The 15,456-nt window shown below is 39.6% G+C and overlaps 1 protein-coding gene across 2 annotated transcripts in view; it reads left to right on the top strand.

Annotated features, from left to right (window-relative positions):
- Window positions 1–15,450, top strand: part of Esco2 (establishment of sister chromatid cohesion N-acetyltransferase 2) — a 25,067-nt gene extending 9,617 nt beyond the window's left edge. For both annotated transcript variants that reach the window (XM_017796904.2, XM_029561134.1), the window contains 7 exons: window positions 1,125–1,182; window positions 2,579–2,705; window positions 5,035–5,166; window positions 7,232–7,321; window positions 7,893–8,036; window positions 11,370–11,530; window positions 14,148–15,450. In XM_017796904.2, coding sequence (XP_017652393.2) covers window positions 1,125–1,182; window positions 2,579–2,705; window positions 5,035–5,166; window positions 7,232–7,321; window positions 7,893–8,036; window positions 11,370–11,530; window positions 14,148–14,280 — 845 coding nt within the window. In that variant the 3' untranslated portion in view covers window positions 14,281–15,450. The remainder of the gene's footprint in view (window positions 1–1,124; window positions 1,183–2,578; window positions 2,706–5,034; window positions 5,167–7,231; window positions 7,322–7,892; window positions 8,037–11,369; window positions 11,531–14,147) is intronic.
- Window positions 15,451–15,456: the final 6 nt, after the last annotated feature.

The raw sequence follows: 15,456 nt of genomic DNA, 5'->3' as shown, positions 1-15,456 counted from the left end.
TCCTGGAACTCACTATATAGACCAGGCTGGCCTTGAACTCACAGAGATCTGCCTCTGCCTCCCAAGTGCTGGGATTAAAGGTGTGCACCACCACGCCCGGCACAGTTTTTTTTTTTTTAAATATTCCTTGGAAGCCAGCATTGAAAGTCTACCCTGCATTGGTGGGGAGTGGAGGTTAAGCCTCATCACTTGAGGACGGAAACACATAAGTATTTCTTGAAATTCCATTGTAAGGAAGATGTATCCCTTTTCCATTTATTTATCCACTCACTTAAATAAACAAATGAACTCATGGACATGTGTCTGTATGAATTCATGAATGTTTATTACATTTTGGGTTTAAATCCAATGTTTTTATTGCTCAAATATTTCAGTTTTAACGGTCTTTTTTCAGGTTCTCTTTGGCATGTTTCATCTTTATTTTTGGTTTTTGAGCACTTTCTTAGTTCTTGATGAGACAAGATAGTACGGGCTCATTCTGTATTTCCCTTTCTCCAGCTGTACAATCAACAGTTTCTCCACAGACCCTTGGTTACTTTTACTGGAGAATGGTATTTAGAAACCCAGATCTGGCCTCTGGTTGTTTACTAAAGTGGTCTTGCTTCTAGGCCCTTTCACCAGACAGGGCTGGAAAATGTATGCATGTGTGTACATACATATCTACAATTATTTCTCTATATCTCCATCTTCATGTTTTAGCATGAGTTCATACTGATGTCTCCAACTCTAACTCAGAATCAGGATTTATTCTATCCTTGTATATTTTACATTTTGATTGGTGATCCATGTTGAATTAACTTTTACATAGGGTATGAGTTATATATACTTTGGGTGTTGAATATGGGTGTTCACTTACATTAACATTTGTTGAAGTCTGTCCTTTCTCTATTGACTTACCTTTTGACTCTGCCAAAAATCAGTTGATTTATTTCTATGGATCAATTTTTGGTGTTTGTTTTGTTCCGTTACCTACCTGTTTCTTTCCAATTTGTACTATCTTGATTATGGTTAAGTCTTGAAGTTGAGTAATATAAATATTTTGGTCTTGTTAACCTTCAAAGCTTTATGATTCAAGATTTAGATTTTATTTAATGCAAACTATTGCTGTTTTTTCCCTCTACTAGTTTCTCCTGAGTCCATTGTCTATCCTATCTTCAGTGTCTCTTCTGTGAATACTAAAAGGTAGGAATTGTTTTTGCTTTAATCTGTGTTTTATTAATTATATAGGTTTCTTTTTCTCTCATATAAGGCCACTTCATTTGGAGTTCATTTGTTTTTTCTTTATCACTAAGGGAGATGAGAGAATAATGTTGAGAATGGGAGATGAGATTAATTTTTCTCTCATAGAACCTCAGAAGAATTTAATTAAGAGTTGGACTGTATACCTTCATGGACTTAAGTAATAATTATTAAAATTGGGGCTGGAAAGATAGCTCAGCAATTAAGAATACTTAACTGCTCTTTCAGAGGGCCCAGGTTCGGTTCTCAGCATCTACTTTGGGCAACTCACAGCTCCCTGTAACTCCAGTGTCAGGGTGATCCAGTGCTCTCTTCTGGCCTCCACAAGCACTGCGGGCATGTGATACAGGCATACACATGAACATTCAAGTAAGAGATTTAAAATAATTTTAACATTATTGTATAGTACCTGGCTATAGTAAGTAGATTATGTCTATTATTTCACTTTAACATCTTCATAACAGCCCAGAAGATACTGTTATTAATAGTATTATGAATTACATATCAGCTGAGGGAACTGAGTAATTTAGTTGCCATTTCACAGCTGTTAGGTGCTAGAGCCAGGACTAGAACACATATTTGAATCAAAACCCATTAGGCTTTATTGCCTTCCCTGGATGACAGTATATTAATAACGGCTAAAATTTAGTGAGCGTTTACAGTCTTATGATAGAAGTACTAATAGTTCCCCATTTTACAGGTGGGAGAAATTTTGGCCAGAGGAGTAAATAATTTGAGTAGTTTAATGCCATTATGAGTCCTAGCTGAAGCTAAGTACTGTGATAGGCAAGGGGGTAGAGGACAGAGCATGGTAAGTAGAAGATCTAAGTTTGTGTGCTCTGAGCAGTGTTAAAATTTATCCATTTGATGCTAAATGACTATTAAGCAAGGAAATTTCTGGCTAAGTTCTGTGTGTGTGTGTGTGTGTTCACAAGCATGTAGGTGTTTGTATACATGTGTGCATGCCTGTGGGAGCCAGAGGTCAACTTTGGGTATTGTTTTTCAGGAGCCATCCACCTTGTTTTCTAAGACTGGGTCTTAACTGCCCAAGTGAAAAGTTGCTGGTGACTATGGTTGCCTTGAGTCTGTGAGATTCTGTTTTAGTCTACCTGGGAATTTTTTATGTTTAAATGGGTAAATATTGTCCTAAGATTTGATAGAGCAAGAAAAAGTTCATTTTTTATAGTGAAGTAAATTTCCAAAGTGATTCTATATATGCATCTGATACCACAAAGGAAAGTTCCTTCGCTAAAGTCAGACCTGGATTCGAGTCTTAGCACTGGATTCACTAGTTATGCTTCTCACTGTTGTGTAATATTTATCAAATTTCTGTTTCAAGATCTCCAGCTAAAGAACAGTCTTCTGAGGGATCTGCCACATGCACTAACTTCTTAAAGCTGACCAATATACAGAAAAATATGAATTCCAGAGATACAGATAAAGAAACAAAAAAGCAGCTCATCATTGTGAGTAAATTCAGAAGAAAGTGCCTTCTGTATGTGGCCTTCACATGTAGACTATATAGTCAAACCTTTTGTCAGTATCTTAACTTGGGTTTGTAGATGTCAGTTTCGTTGTGGTAGCATTTAAAGCTAGCTAGTAGACTTTTGACCTGATGGTGTTGGGCAGTGCTAGTATTTGAATAGGATGCTAATAAATGAATTGTTCCAGGTAAGAAAAATTACTGATCAGTGTTCTAGTTGGCCTTCAACTGCTGTGACAAAACGCTCTGATCAATACCAACTTAAGGAAGAAAGGATTTATTTATTTGCTCAGGGCAGGAACCTGTAGACAGGAGCACAGGCCGAGGAGGAATGCTGCTTACTGGCTTCGTCGCCTGGCCTGTGCTCAACCTGCTTTCTTATACAATACAGGACTACCTGCCCAACAATCAAGAAAAATGCCTCAGAGACATGGCTACAGGCTAGTCCAATGGAGGAAATTCCCCAGTTGAGGCTCCCTAACCTAGGTGTGTCAAGCTGACAACTAAAGCTGTCCAGCACAATCAGTAAAAGATTTAATGGAAATAGCAACATTGAATTAGAACTATATTTGGCAAACTATGGCCATGGGCTGAATCTAATTCTAATGATCTGATTGGCTTTTTTTTTTTTTTAGGTGTTTTTGTTTGTGGTACTACGTTTTGAGCCCTATGGTCTCATGTGTGAATAGGCAAGGCCTCCACCACTAAGCTATACCCTCAGACTTTTTTTATTTTGTGATAGGGTCTCACTGAATTTTGAACTCACTCTGTAGCCCTGGCAGGCCTTGAATTTATAACCCTCCTACCTCAGCCTCTGGAGTAACTGTAATTATGAGCCTGTGCCACAAGGCTCAACTTTTTAAAGTTTTAAAATGAAGAGTATTGTGACTGTATTTGTTACTTTTCTGTTGCTACGATAAAATACTCTGACCAAAAGCAACTTATAGCCAGGTGTGGTGGTGCACATCATTAATCCCAGCACATGAGGCAGAGGCAGGTCGATCTTTGTGAGATTGAGGCCAGCCTGATCTGCATAGCAAGTTCTAGTTCAGCTGTGGTTTAAGGGAAACCCTGTCTCAAAAAAAAAAACAAACAAAAAAGCAATTATAGAAGATAGAAGAATGGGTTTATTTTGGCTTGCAGTTCCAGACAGGTAATACATGATGGCGAGCAGGCCATGGCAGCGGATAGCTGGAACAGGAAGCTGGCTGATTACATTTCATCCCCAAGCAGGAAGTGGGACAGGACATCAGGAAGTGGGGCAAGACAGCAGGAAGTGGGGCAAGGCTATAAACCCTCAAAGTCCTCCCCCAGTGAAGTACTCCAACAAGGCTGCATCTCCTAAAGTTTCCATAACCTCCCCAAACAGCACCACCAACTAGGGACCAAGTGTTCTAATACATGAGCCTATAGGGGACATTTGTCATTCAAACCTCAACAGTGAAAAGCCTGAAAGCCTAAAATTCTTACTTCTGGCTTTTTGCAGAAATAGGTTGCGAGCCCTTGTATTAGATAATTACAAACTTGGTGTTTTAATTTGGGGTGGGGGGATTTATTTTTCTGAGTTTGCCTGCATGTAAGTGCACCCATGCTGTGCAGTACCTGTGGAGGCCAGAAGAGGGCATTGTATCACCTAGAACTGGAGTTACAGACTGTTGTGAGCCACCATGTGGGTGCTGGGAACTGAACCTGGGTCTGCTGGAAGAGTAGACTCTTAACCACTGAGCCATCTCTCTAGCCCCAGAATCTGGTATTTTCAATGATATTAAAAATAATGCTTTATGAGGCTAGGGAGATGGTTCAGCTGTTAAGAGCACTGACTGCTTTTGCAGCGGACCCGGGCTCAATTCCCAGCACCCACATGGTGACTAACAATCGTCTGTAACTCCAGTTCTAGGGCATCTGATGCCCTCTTCTGACCTTCATGGGCATTGTATGACATGGGTGTACTTACCTACATGTAAGCAGTATACCCATACACATTAAATAAAAATAAATAAAATATAAAAAAATAATAATGCTTTATGAGAGAGTGGGGTTTGTAGATATCAAATCTTGAGGCAAGGAATTTTAATATAAAGAATTTAACATTTCAAACCACTTTTTAGAAGTTTTTATATTTTATGTGCATGATGTTTTGCCTGCTTGTATAGAAGTGCACGTGTGCCATGCTGAAACCACTTTTAGGGACAAAATTACTGTTTAAGAAGATTTGAAATCAGACTTTTTTGTTGTTGGAACTTCATCAAGAAGTTCAATTGTTTGTCCTAGTTCTTCAGTTTTGAGTTTGTTCATTTGTTTTTCGGTTGCAGGATGCAGGTCAGAAGCATTTTGGGACGACTCTGTGTAAGTCCTGTGGCATGATCTATACTGTTTCCAACCCTGAGGATGAAATGCAGCATCTCCAGTATCACCACAGGTTTCTGGAGGGAATCACATACATGGTGAGTCAAAGAAGGCTTTCAGTTTGCTCCAAAGGTAAAGCTGCCTCAAAGAAAATATTTTGTTCCCTTAATTATTGGAAGAGCTATATAGATGTAGATATAAATATTTCATTGTCTGTAGTTTTCTTGTCCTTAGAAGTTAAAGCTAGCCAAGTGTGGTAGCTCACACCTATAATCCCAACACTTGGGAGGCTGAGGCAGGAGAGTCACTGTGAGTTCAGAGTTGGTCTGAGATACATAGCGAGTTCCAGACCAGTCTGCTCATCTGGGCTGCAAAGTGAAAACCAGTCTCAAGAAAACAAACTAGGGCTGGAGAGATGGCTCAGCAGTTAAGAGCACTGGCTGCTCTCGCAGAAGACCTCGGTTCATATCCCAGCATCCACACGACAGCTAACAGCTATCCATAACTCCTGTTCCAGGGGAACTGACACCCTCTTCTGTCCTTTGCAGGTACTGCATGACACACATACACTTATACACACGGAAACATACCACTCATACACATAAAATATAAATGAATGAAAAAGAAAATAAAAAATCAGACTAGGGAGAAGGCTTAGTGGGGAAGAGCACCTGCTGCACCAGGTGTGGCCACACACGTCCCTGTAACCCCAGCACTGCACAGGTGGAGAGGGATTGCTGGGTGCTGGCCACCAGCACAGCTCCAGATTCCATGAGAGACTGACTGTCTCAAGGAAATAAAGAGGAGAATGCTAGAGTAGGACCCTGATGTCCTCTGGCTGGCATGTACACCACACACATGTATTTAGTTACCACACACATACACACACACACACACACACACACCTACCTCCCCCTGCTCCCCAGAAGAAAGCTGGGAATGAAAATAGCTGAGGTTGGTACTACTAACAAATTTGCTTTTTCTTTTCCTTCAGTGCTAAGCATCAAACACAACCATGGGGCTCTACCTCAGCCCAAAGGTTAGGTTTTCCAGTACTGTTTCAAACTGACAATCCTAGTGTAAGTAAACCCTGCACTGTGCTGGGGCTTGAGATTATAGAGTGGCAAGATAGTGAGCTTCATCTTGTCAAGCATACGGGACAGAAATGTAAGGCACACACATGTCACAGATGCACACGCACAGATAAGGTTCACTGAGGGAAGCCATGTAAGGAGAGAATTAGCATAATCAGTAGGCTTTGTAGGACTGTGTCATCATAATGTCCTTAGAGGAATAGGACAGGGCCATTAAGTGGGAAGATATGAAAATGAGAGTTATTCTGCCTCCCAAGTGCTAGGATTAAACAGAATCCTGGGGTATTAGCTCATTTGTGGGCATTTGTTCTAAGAATCTTTCATTTGCTTGTCATGTTACTTTTAATTAGATTTCATCTTGTCCTTGAAATTTTATTTTTTACTTTTTTAATTAATCAAATTTGTCCTTTGAGACAGTCTCTCAAGGAATCTGGAGCTGTGCTGGCAGCCAGCACCCAGCAATCCCTCTCCACCTGTGCAGTGCTGGGGTTCACAGATAAATGTGCAGCCACACATGGTACAGCAGGTGCTCTTACCCACTAAACCTTCTTCCTAGTCTGATTTTTTTTGGAACTATCCAGTGGCGCCTGATGGGCTCACCAGTGTGTACATGACTGAAGATACTGTCCCCCAATTCATCTGTTGCCAATAGTTTAGCAGGAAGGGCCCCTCCCCATCCATGTGTGATTGTTGACAAGCCCCAGTCTTGTTCGTGATGTAATGACTAGGCCATGCCCAGAAGATGACATTTCCAGCCTTTCTCCCTCTCTTTCAGCTCTTAAATTCTTTCCACTCCCTCTTCTAAGATGTTCTCTGAGCCTTAGAGGGAGTGATGCAAATGTCCTGTTTAGGGCTCAGTACCTTGGGTACCCATAAGGCTCTGTATTCATCATTATGTACTGCAAAGAGAAGCGTCTCTGATTAAGGCCTTTGTCTGCTGTATGAGCAGTGGTGGCAAAGATCCTCCATCTTGCCTTTTTTTTTAATCAGTCATTGACCTTTTGTCCTCCACAGAACAGATTATTTTATGTGTTTTATGTATAACTTAACTCTTTTCCCCCTTTGACAGGGCTGGAAAAGAGAACGGGTAGTCGCAGAATATTGGGACGGGAAGATTGTGATGGTCCTGCCTCGTGATCCAAGCTATGCTCTCAAAAAGGTATGAGATTTACCTTTTAAATTCTTATCTTCTCTCACCCTTAGGAAATCCACCAATGTTGGTGTGTCACCTGCTTTCCTGATAAAAACCCACTTTGGTACATGCTTAAGCATAACTTTCATAACGGTTTGTATAAAATCAAACTTCAAATTATAAGACAAACGTGTCATTTGTAGATTAAAGAAACCATGTAAGGCTCTACAGCTTTTATTATCTTTTATCTTCATCCTTCACTTGAGAAAGGTAAACTAGGCTTTTTAGGTTTGAAAAATTAATGGTCCAGTCTGTTTCTTATGTTGGTGTTTCCTGTGTTTCTTGAGTTGAATGTCTAACTGACAGGAACAATAAATACAACTAAACCAAATCTGTTTTGGTGCCTCTTACACCTTATCTCCCTGAGTACCTGGTATGTGCATCAATTCTGAAATAAGTTTGGGCATGTATAAGTTTAGGATATATTTATTTTAAAAAGCTAAATGATGGTAATCATATGTTTTGTGAGTATAAGTATGCTTAGTTTCTGTTATGCTTTTTAAAACAAATTCACTTTCTGGCTTTTAACACCATTTAGGTAGAAGATGTCCAAGAACTTGTTGATCATGAATTGGGCTTCCAGCAAGTTGTTACCAAGTATCCAAACAAAACCAAAACTTTCCTCTTTGTATCTGATGAAAAGAAAGTAGTTGGATGTTTAATTGCAGAGCCCATCAGCCAGGTATAGTATGTCTTAAATTGTGGGCATAATTTTTGAGAAAAGTGGTTGAAAGAAGTCTGAATAATTCTACAATTCATGACTTTTCTGTTAAAATATCCTTAACTATGTGTAGTTAAATTCATTTGTTTACATTGTGTTCATTATTTTGTCTGATGAGCAGAGTAAGTCTGTCTTTTTCATATCCTTATTTCCATCCATGGAATATAAAAGTACAGCAATGTTATAAGCAGATCTGTAGACCTAAATTATTACATGGCAGCTTACTGAATGTATTTGGCAAAATAGTGCTCATTCCTTAATTATAATCTGCTTTTTTCCCCAAATAACAGGATCTCACTATGTAGCCCTGGCTACTTTTGCCTCCTGAGTTTTAATATTAAAAGCAAGCACCATCATGCCCAGCTAGAATCTACTTTAGATTCCAATTCGCACAGTGTTCTAGAAAAGAACTTCTTTTTATTATTAGATGTTAGAGGAAAACAGCTTGTTTGTATTGACAGTACGACGGAAAAGGGGAACCAGGCATGATGGCGCACATCTTTTATCCCAGCATTTAGAAGGCAGAGGCAGGCAGGTGTCTGTGGGTGAGGCCAGCCAAGGGCATAGGGAGGCCTTGTCTCAAACAAAAGTGAAGGGACCACTTTTACTGACAATGAAAGTACAAAAAGGATTAGGGGTGTTAGTCAGCAGTAGAATATTTGCCTAGCATGCACAAAGTTTTAGGTTTGATGTCCAGTGTTGCTAAGTTGACTAGGTGGACCTGCCTCAGCACCAGGCCTGGCTTAAGTAAATCTTAACCATAGTCAAATTATTGTGCGCGCACACACACACACACACACACACACACACACACACACACACACACGCCTACAGCACCAGGACTGGCTTAAGTAAATCTTAACCATAGTCAGTATATTGAACACACACACACACACACACACACACACACACACACACACACAGAGGCCTACAGCACCAGGCCTGGCTTAAGTAAATCTTAACAATAGTCAATATATTGAACACACACACACACACCCCTACCCCTCCAGAACTTATCCTATGAAACTTTGTACCTTTGACAGACATTCCCCATTATCTTCCCTCACCATTCTCCAGTTCCTGACAACTGCCGTTCTGTTCTGTGCTTCTGTGAGTTCAACTTTTAGATTCTACATTTAAATTAGATCATGCAAGAACTGTTTTTGTGATAGCTGATTGTGTTGCGCATGAAGTACTATGGTTCATACATTTGTCATAGATGACAGGATTTCATCTTATGACTGAATAGAATTTCCTTGGGTATTTTATTCATTCATTGATGGACACTTAAGATGATATTTGTGGCAGTTAAGATGATATTTGTGGCACTTGGGAGGCAGAAGCAGGCGGATCTCTGTGAGTTCAAGGCTAGCCTGGTCTACATAGTGAGTTCCAGGCCAGCTAGGGCTACTGGGAGACCCTGTCTCAGAAACACCAGGAAAAAAAAAAAAAAATGAGATTTGTATCTTGGCTATTGTATATAATGCTGCAGTGAACCTGAGCGTGCAGATCTCTCTTCAACTTCCTGTTTATCTTTGGATCTATGCCCTGGAATAGGAGTGCTGTTTCACACAGTAGGGTTTTTTGTTCGTTTCGGGATTTAGTTTTGGTGTGTTCGTTTTGAGACACTGCCATGTTATTTTCCATTATTGACTATACTAAGTAACATTCCTACCAGCAGCATACAAGGGCTCCCCTCCATTCTAACAGGTATGGGAGATACCTCAACGTTGTTTTAATTTGCATTTCTCTGATGATACTAATGCTGAGCATTTACTCATATACCCATGGTCCATTTGTATGTTTTCTTTTTCAAAAGGGGTATTCAGGTCCTTACCCCATTTAAAAAATTTTAATTTTATGGAGCTAGAGAGATAACACAGTGGTTAAGAGCACTGACTGCTCTTGTAGAGGTCCTGGGTTTGAATCTCAGTACCCACAAGGCAGCTAACAATCATCTATAACTCCAGTGCCAGATCTGACACCCTCTTCTGACCTCCAAAGGTATTGCATGACACGAGTGCACTTACATAAATGCAGGCAATACACTCATACACATAAAATAAAATAAATATTTAAAATTTTTATTATGTGTTTAAGAGTGTGGGGCACGCCTATGTGGAAGTCAGGGGACAACTTTCAGGACTTGGTTCTCTCCTGGTACTGTGGGATCTGGGATTGAACTCAGATTGTCAGATTTGCACAGTAAGCCCCTTTACCATGAGCTAGCTCACTAGCCCATTGTTGGCATGTTCAGGTGGTTTTCTTGCTGTTGAGTTGTCTGTATTTCCTGAGTGTGTTGGACTTTAACTCCTTACTAGGTATATAACTTGTCGATATTTCCTCCAAACTTCTAGGTTGTCTCTTCACTGTGTTGTGTCCTTTTCTAGTTTGCATTTATTGCAACATATGTAATAACATAAATGGATGGATCTCAAGGGTATTATTTTGAGTGAAAAACAGCCAGTCTAGAAGTTCACAAGCTATAATGGAGTACTTACAGGGATTGTGGGGGGAGGGAAGTAGATGTATCTAAAGAGGAGCAGGAAGATGACTTTGTGGTGGTAGTTCTGTGTGCTGCTGGTGGTGATGCCTAACGAGAAGAACACGTATATGTCGAGGAACTATAGAACACTAGTGTCGGCTTCTTGGTGTGGGGATGTTAGTATAGCTTTGGAAGATGTAACAATTGAGAGAAACTGGGAAAGGATTATATTAATCCTTTATACTGTTCTTTTCATCTTGTGAGTCTATAATTATTTCAAAATAACTTTCCTTTTAAATTTAAATAATTTTTTAAAAAGTAATGTTCATTATTGTTTTGCCTGTTAGATTATTGTAATACATTTTATGATGGTGTGGATAGACATTTTATGTACTTTTGTAAGAGTTTGATTTTACCATTTTAATCAAAAGGATCCTTTTCATAATGCTGAGGAATGAACACGCACAGGGGTGTATCTCCATCACACTAATGGTTTTCAGCATTGTGTGGCTAAAAGAACAAGAATTCAAGACACAGCAGAGAATTTTACTGTTTTTGTGGAAATATGATTAACTGTAGATAGGTTTTGCTTTGCTTTGCTTTTTTTGAGACAAGGTTTCCCTGTACCCCCAGCTGGCCTGGAACTCCGATATGTAAATCAGGCTGGCCTCCATTTCACAGAGATCCCCCTGGCTCTGCCTCCCTGAGTGCTGGGATTAAAGGCATGTGCTACCATGCCTGCCTTTGTTTTGCTTTTTAAAGAAAAGTGAACTCTGTTTTCAACCAGATGCCTCTGTGTATCATTGCAGGCCTTTCGGGTCCTGTCGGAACCAAATGCTTCTAAAGAGTGTTCTAGAGCTTGGCAATGTTCAGATGTACCAGAACCTGCTGTCTGTGGGATAAGTAGAATCTGGGTCTTCAGGCTGAAAAGAAGAAAGCGCATTGCAAGACGACTGGTAGATACTGTCAGGTAAGGAAACATAGGTCCAGACTAGTGGGCATTGGCTCTTAATTTTCCCACAGCCTCCCCTGGCTCATGAGACAAAGGCAAGAATGTTAGTTAAACATTTGTATAAACTGTCAGACTTAGGCTGAGACAAACGTGGGCACTGGAAGAAAATATTCAGTATGTATTCTATGCCTAGTTTCGGTGTGCAGTTTTTTCTTTCTTTTCTTTGTTTCTTTCTGTTTTTTCTTTTATATGTGTGGGTGTGGTTGAGATAGGGTCTCAGTATTAGCCCTGGCTGTCCTTGAACCTAAAGTGATCCTTCTGCTTCAAATGTTGGAATTGCAGGTGTGCACCACCATGTTCAGCTGTTTCTGTTTGTTTTGTTTTGTTTTGAGGCAAGGTCTCACTATGTGCCCCTGGCTGGCCTGGAACTTCATATGAAGACCCCACTGACCTCAAACTCAGAGATCTGCCTGACTTTGCCTCCCGAGTTCTGGGATTAAAGGGATATGCCAGTACACCTAGCTTCTAGCTATTTGTATTTCTTTTTTTTCTTTTTTTTTTTTTCTTTTATTATTTATTTAAAATTTTTGGTTTTGTTAATTTTTTAAAAAATTTTATTATGTTTATTGTATGTATATGAGTATTGCCTGCATGTGTATGTAAATGCACCCATGTCCTGCAATGCCCATGGAGGTCAAAAGAGGGCATCAGATTCCCTGGAACTGGAGTTACAGTTGTTAGCTGCCATGTAGGTGCTGGGAACCAAACCCAGGTCCTCTGCAAGAGCAGCCAGTGCTCTTAACTACTGAGCCATCTCTCCAGCCCCCTTTTTTATTATTTCTTTTTATGTGAAAAGTTTTTTGCCTGCATGCATGTAAGTACACTTGGGCATGTAATGCAAGAGCAGCCAGTGTTCTTAACTGCTTTGCTGAGCCATCTCTCTAACCCCCACCTATTTTTATTAGGAACAAGAATATTTTCTTAAATAATTCCAGAATAATTACAAGTTCCAGAAATTGAATATTGACAAACTTTTATGTAACTGGTTTATTTTTCATGTTGTCTCAAGTGTCTTTCATTGGATTTTTGTTTTTTCTCTGTATAAATTCCACTGTATTTAGTGATTATAACTCATGTACTTTCATTTTTTTATATTTTTTGATGCAAGGCCTTAGCCTGCTGAGTGCTGGGATTACAGGTGTGCAGCACCATGCCCATGTTCTTTATAAGACTATCTCCCTTAATCTGGAACAGTTTATTAGCTCCTCTTTGTCTTTTATAATACTGAAAATTCCAAGTGTTTTATTTACCAATTTGTTGTGACAGAATGCCTGACAGTCTAAAGTTGGGAGCCTTTATTTTTGGTTTATGGTTTTAAACGTGTCGGTCCATCTTGGAAGAGAGGGCATTGATGAGCAGCTCACCTCATAGCATCCAGGAAGCAGAGAAGGGGAAATACAGGGAGGAGCCAGGTCAAAATTGCTCACATAAGCACATGTCTCCAGAGACCTGTTTCCTATTACCACCTCCCAGGAGTGCCATATTATGAGTCCATCAAGGGACAAATCTATTAGGCCAGAGCCTCATGATCTATTGTATATACAAAAGCACTTATATATACCCAGAGGTGTGCTTTATTAAGTCCTCTATGTTTTAATTCGATTGGGTTGACAAAACTAGCCATCATAAAGAGTATAGCTAGTTATCTTATAGACTATCCCTGGAAGTTTGTGAACTGTTTATATGTATTTACTTAGGGGGTATGTATGTGTATATGGGCATGTGTGTGCCATGGCATGCATGTAGAGGTCAGAGGACAACTTGCAGGAGCCGGTTCTCTATTTCTACCATTTGGGTCCTGGGGTTCAAACTCACTCAGATTATCAGATAAGGATGCTAAATGCCCTTAACTGCTTAGCCATCCTGCCAGCCCTGAACCTCACTTAACTCTCTCATTTTTATGACTTTTAGTTCTAGCTGAATAAGATTGAGTGAAGTTACACATTAGATTTTTGCCCTCAAGTCTCTGTGTGTTTGATTTGAGACAAATAGTTTCTGGATAAAATTGTTGGCAAGACTGATTATGGTAGCTTTCATCTGATGTAGGAAGACCAAGGCTAGCCTGGTTATATAGGAAAGCCTGTCGCAGAGACAACATATTGGTGCTGCTTACTCTTGATTTTTTTGTGTTTGTATTTGTGTGTGTGTGTGTGTGCATGCACATGTGTGGAGGTCTGAGGACAACTTTAGGGAGTTGATTCTCTCCTTCCATCATGTGGGCCCTAGAGATCAAACTCAGGCCCCCAGGTTTGGTGGCAGTGCCTTTACCCACTGGCCAGCCCTGGTTATTCTTTTGTATTAATTATCTGTGCCTTTTAAGGAACAATGACACCTCATTAGGTGCTCATTGTCAGGGACAGTCTTGTCAGCTGTATGGTCAGCACTTTTCCTTTGTCTCTCAGCAGAATCTGTTCTGGAATTGAGTTTCCTCCTCTGGGATACCCTAGATTTCCATCTCTGAAACCCAAGGCAGTCTATTACCCAAAATATGTGATTTTTAATTATTTGTATCATCGTGCTTCGGTTTCATCAGTATTTTAAGTTCATAAATGGTCTTCCTTTTTTTTTTTTTTAGGAACTGCTTCATGTTTGGCTGTTTTCTCAACACTAATGAAATAGCATTTTCTGACCCAACACCAGATGGCAAATTATTTGCAACCAAGTACTGCAACACCCCTAATTTCCTTGTATATAATTTTCATAGCTAAAACCAATTACAACCACAAAACAGGTACTATGTAGATAAGTTCAGATATAAACTAATATCAAAATGAAAATGACTAAGTCTTGTACACATATGTATATCAGTTTTGTTCCTTGTATGTTGAGAGGGATACATTTTTGGAATTTTGGGGGATTCAAAGAAAGAAAACATCTTTTGATAACACTGAGTTCTAAGTGAAACGCTCAACTATAACGGAAAACTCTTGAGTCAGAGGATTGCCAGGAAGGTAGCTTCTGCGGAAGGAGGGCCATGTTCTGAAGGAGCACTTTTAGACAGGATTTTGTCCTGCTCCATCAGACGTAGAGGTAAAGCTAAACCCAGGCAAGTGATATTTTTTCATGCCCAACTTTGAGAGATGATTCCTAAATTCCTTACGCAGCACTCTCATTTTAGGCCTGTTTTGTAGCAACTCAGTTGAATACATTAAGTTTTGGATTTGTGAGCTGTAATAAGATGGCAGGAATGAGTAAGATGGTTCATGTCTATTTATATAAAATAATTCTACGGCTAAACATTTTAATCTCAGAAAGGTAATCAAATGTGCACTTGTCATGACCGTAACCTAAACTCCTCTGCACTGCTGTCATCTCCGTTGACTTATTGAATGAGAATGCTGGTAGTGCTGCTTATCTGTAGGAACTGGTTATTGGTATCTGGAGTCACTGACAGTGAATGCTTAGTTGGATTAGCTGGTTTGCTTTTAGAGTTTACTTGTTTAAAGTACATCTCACTTGGCTAAGCATAGAGGATCACGCTTATAATCCCAGCACTTAGGAGGCTGATGGATTTAGAAAGAAAACTGACTAAAGTCAAATTTCAAATGTCTTCACAAAATGACAAAACTAAGGTTAGTAACTCTATCAAAGCAAGTGGACCAGGGAACATGGTGATATTATGTAATACTCTATACCTATTTGTGTTCAGATTTTCTAGTATAATTTTTGGATACTTATAAAACAAAAAATTACTTGATTGCTTTTATTCTTAAAAGTCATTTTAACTGCTGTCAATAAAACCTTAAGGAAGCAGTTTTCATTTTCTAGGTTGTATTGCTCCGTGTAAAGTTTGTTCATTTGTAGTCTTTATTTGCCTGTGAGTTAATATCCTAAAATTTAAAGGCCTGGGTTCCAGAAAGAATGTGAAAAGTGTTGAAATGTCT

The sequence above is a fragment of the Nannospalax galili genome, unplaced genomic scaffold (assembly GCF_000622305.1).
Source record: "Nannospalax galili isolate Female #2095 unplaced genomic scaffold, S.galili_v1.0 scaffold612, whole genome shotgun sequence".
Lineage (NCBI taxonomy): Eukaryota > Metazoa > Chordata > Mammalia > Rodentia > Spalacidae > Nannospalax > Nannospalax galili.
This window is presented reverse-complemented; position numbering and strand designations above follow the sequence as displayed.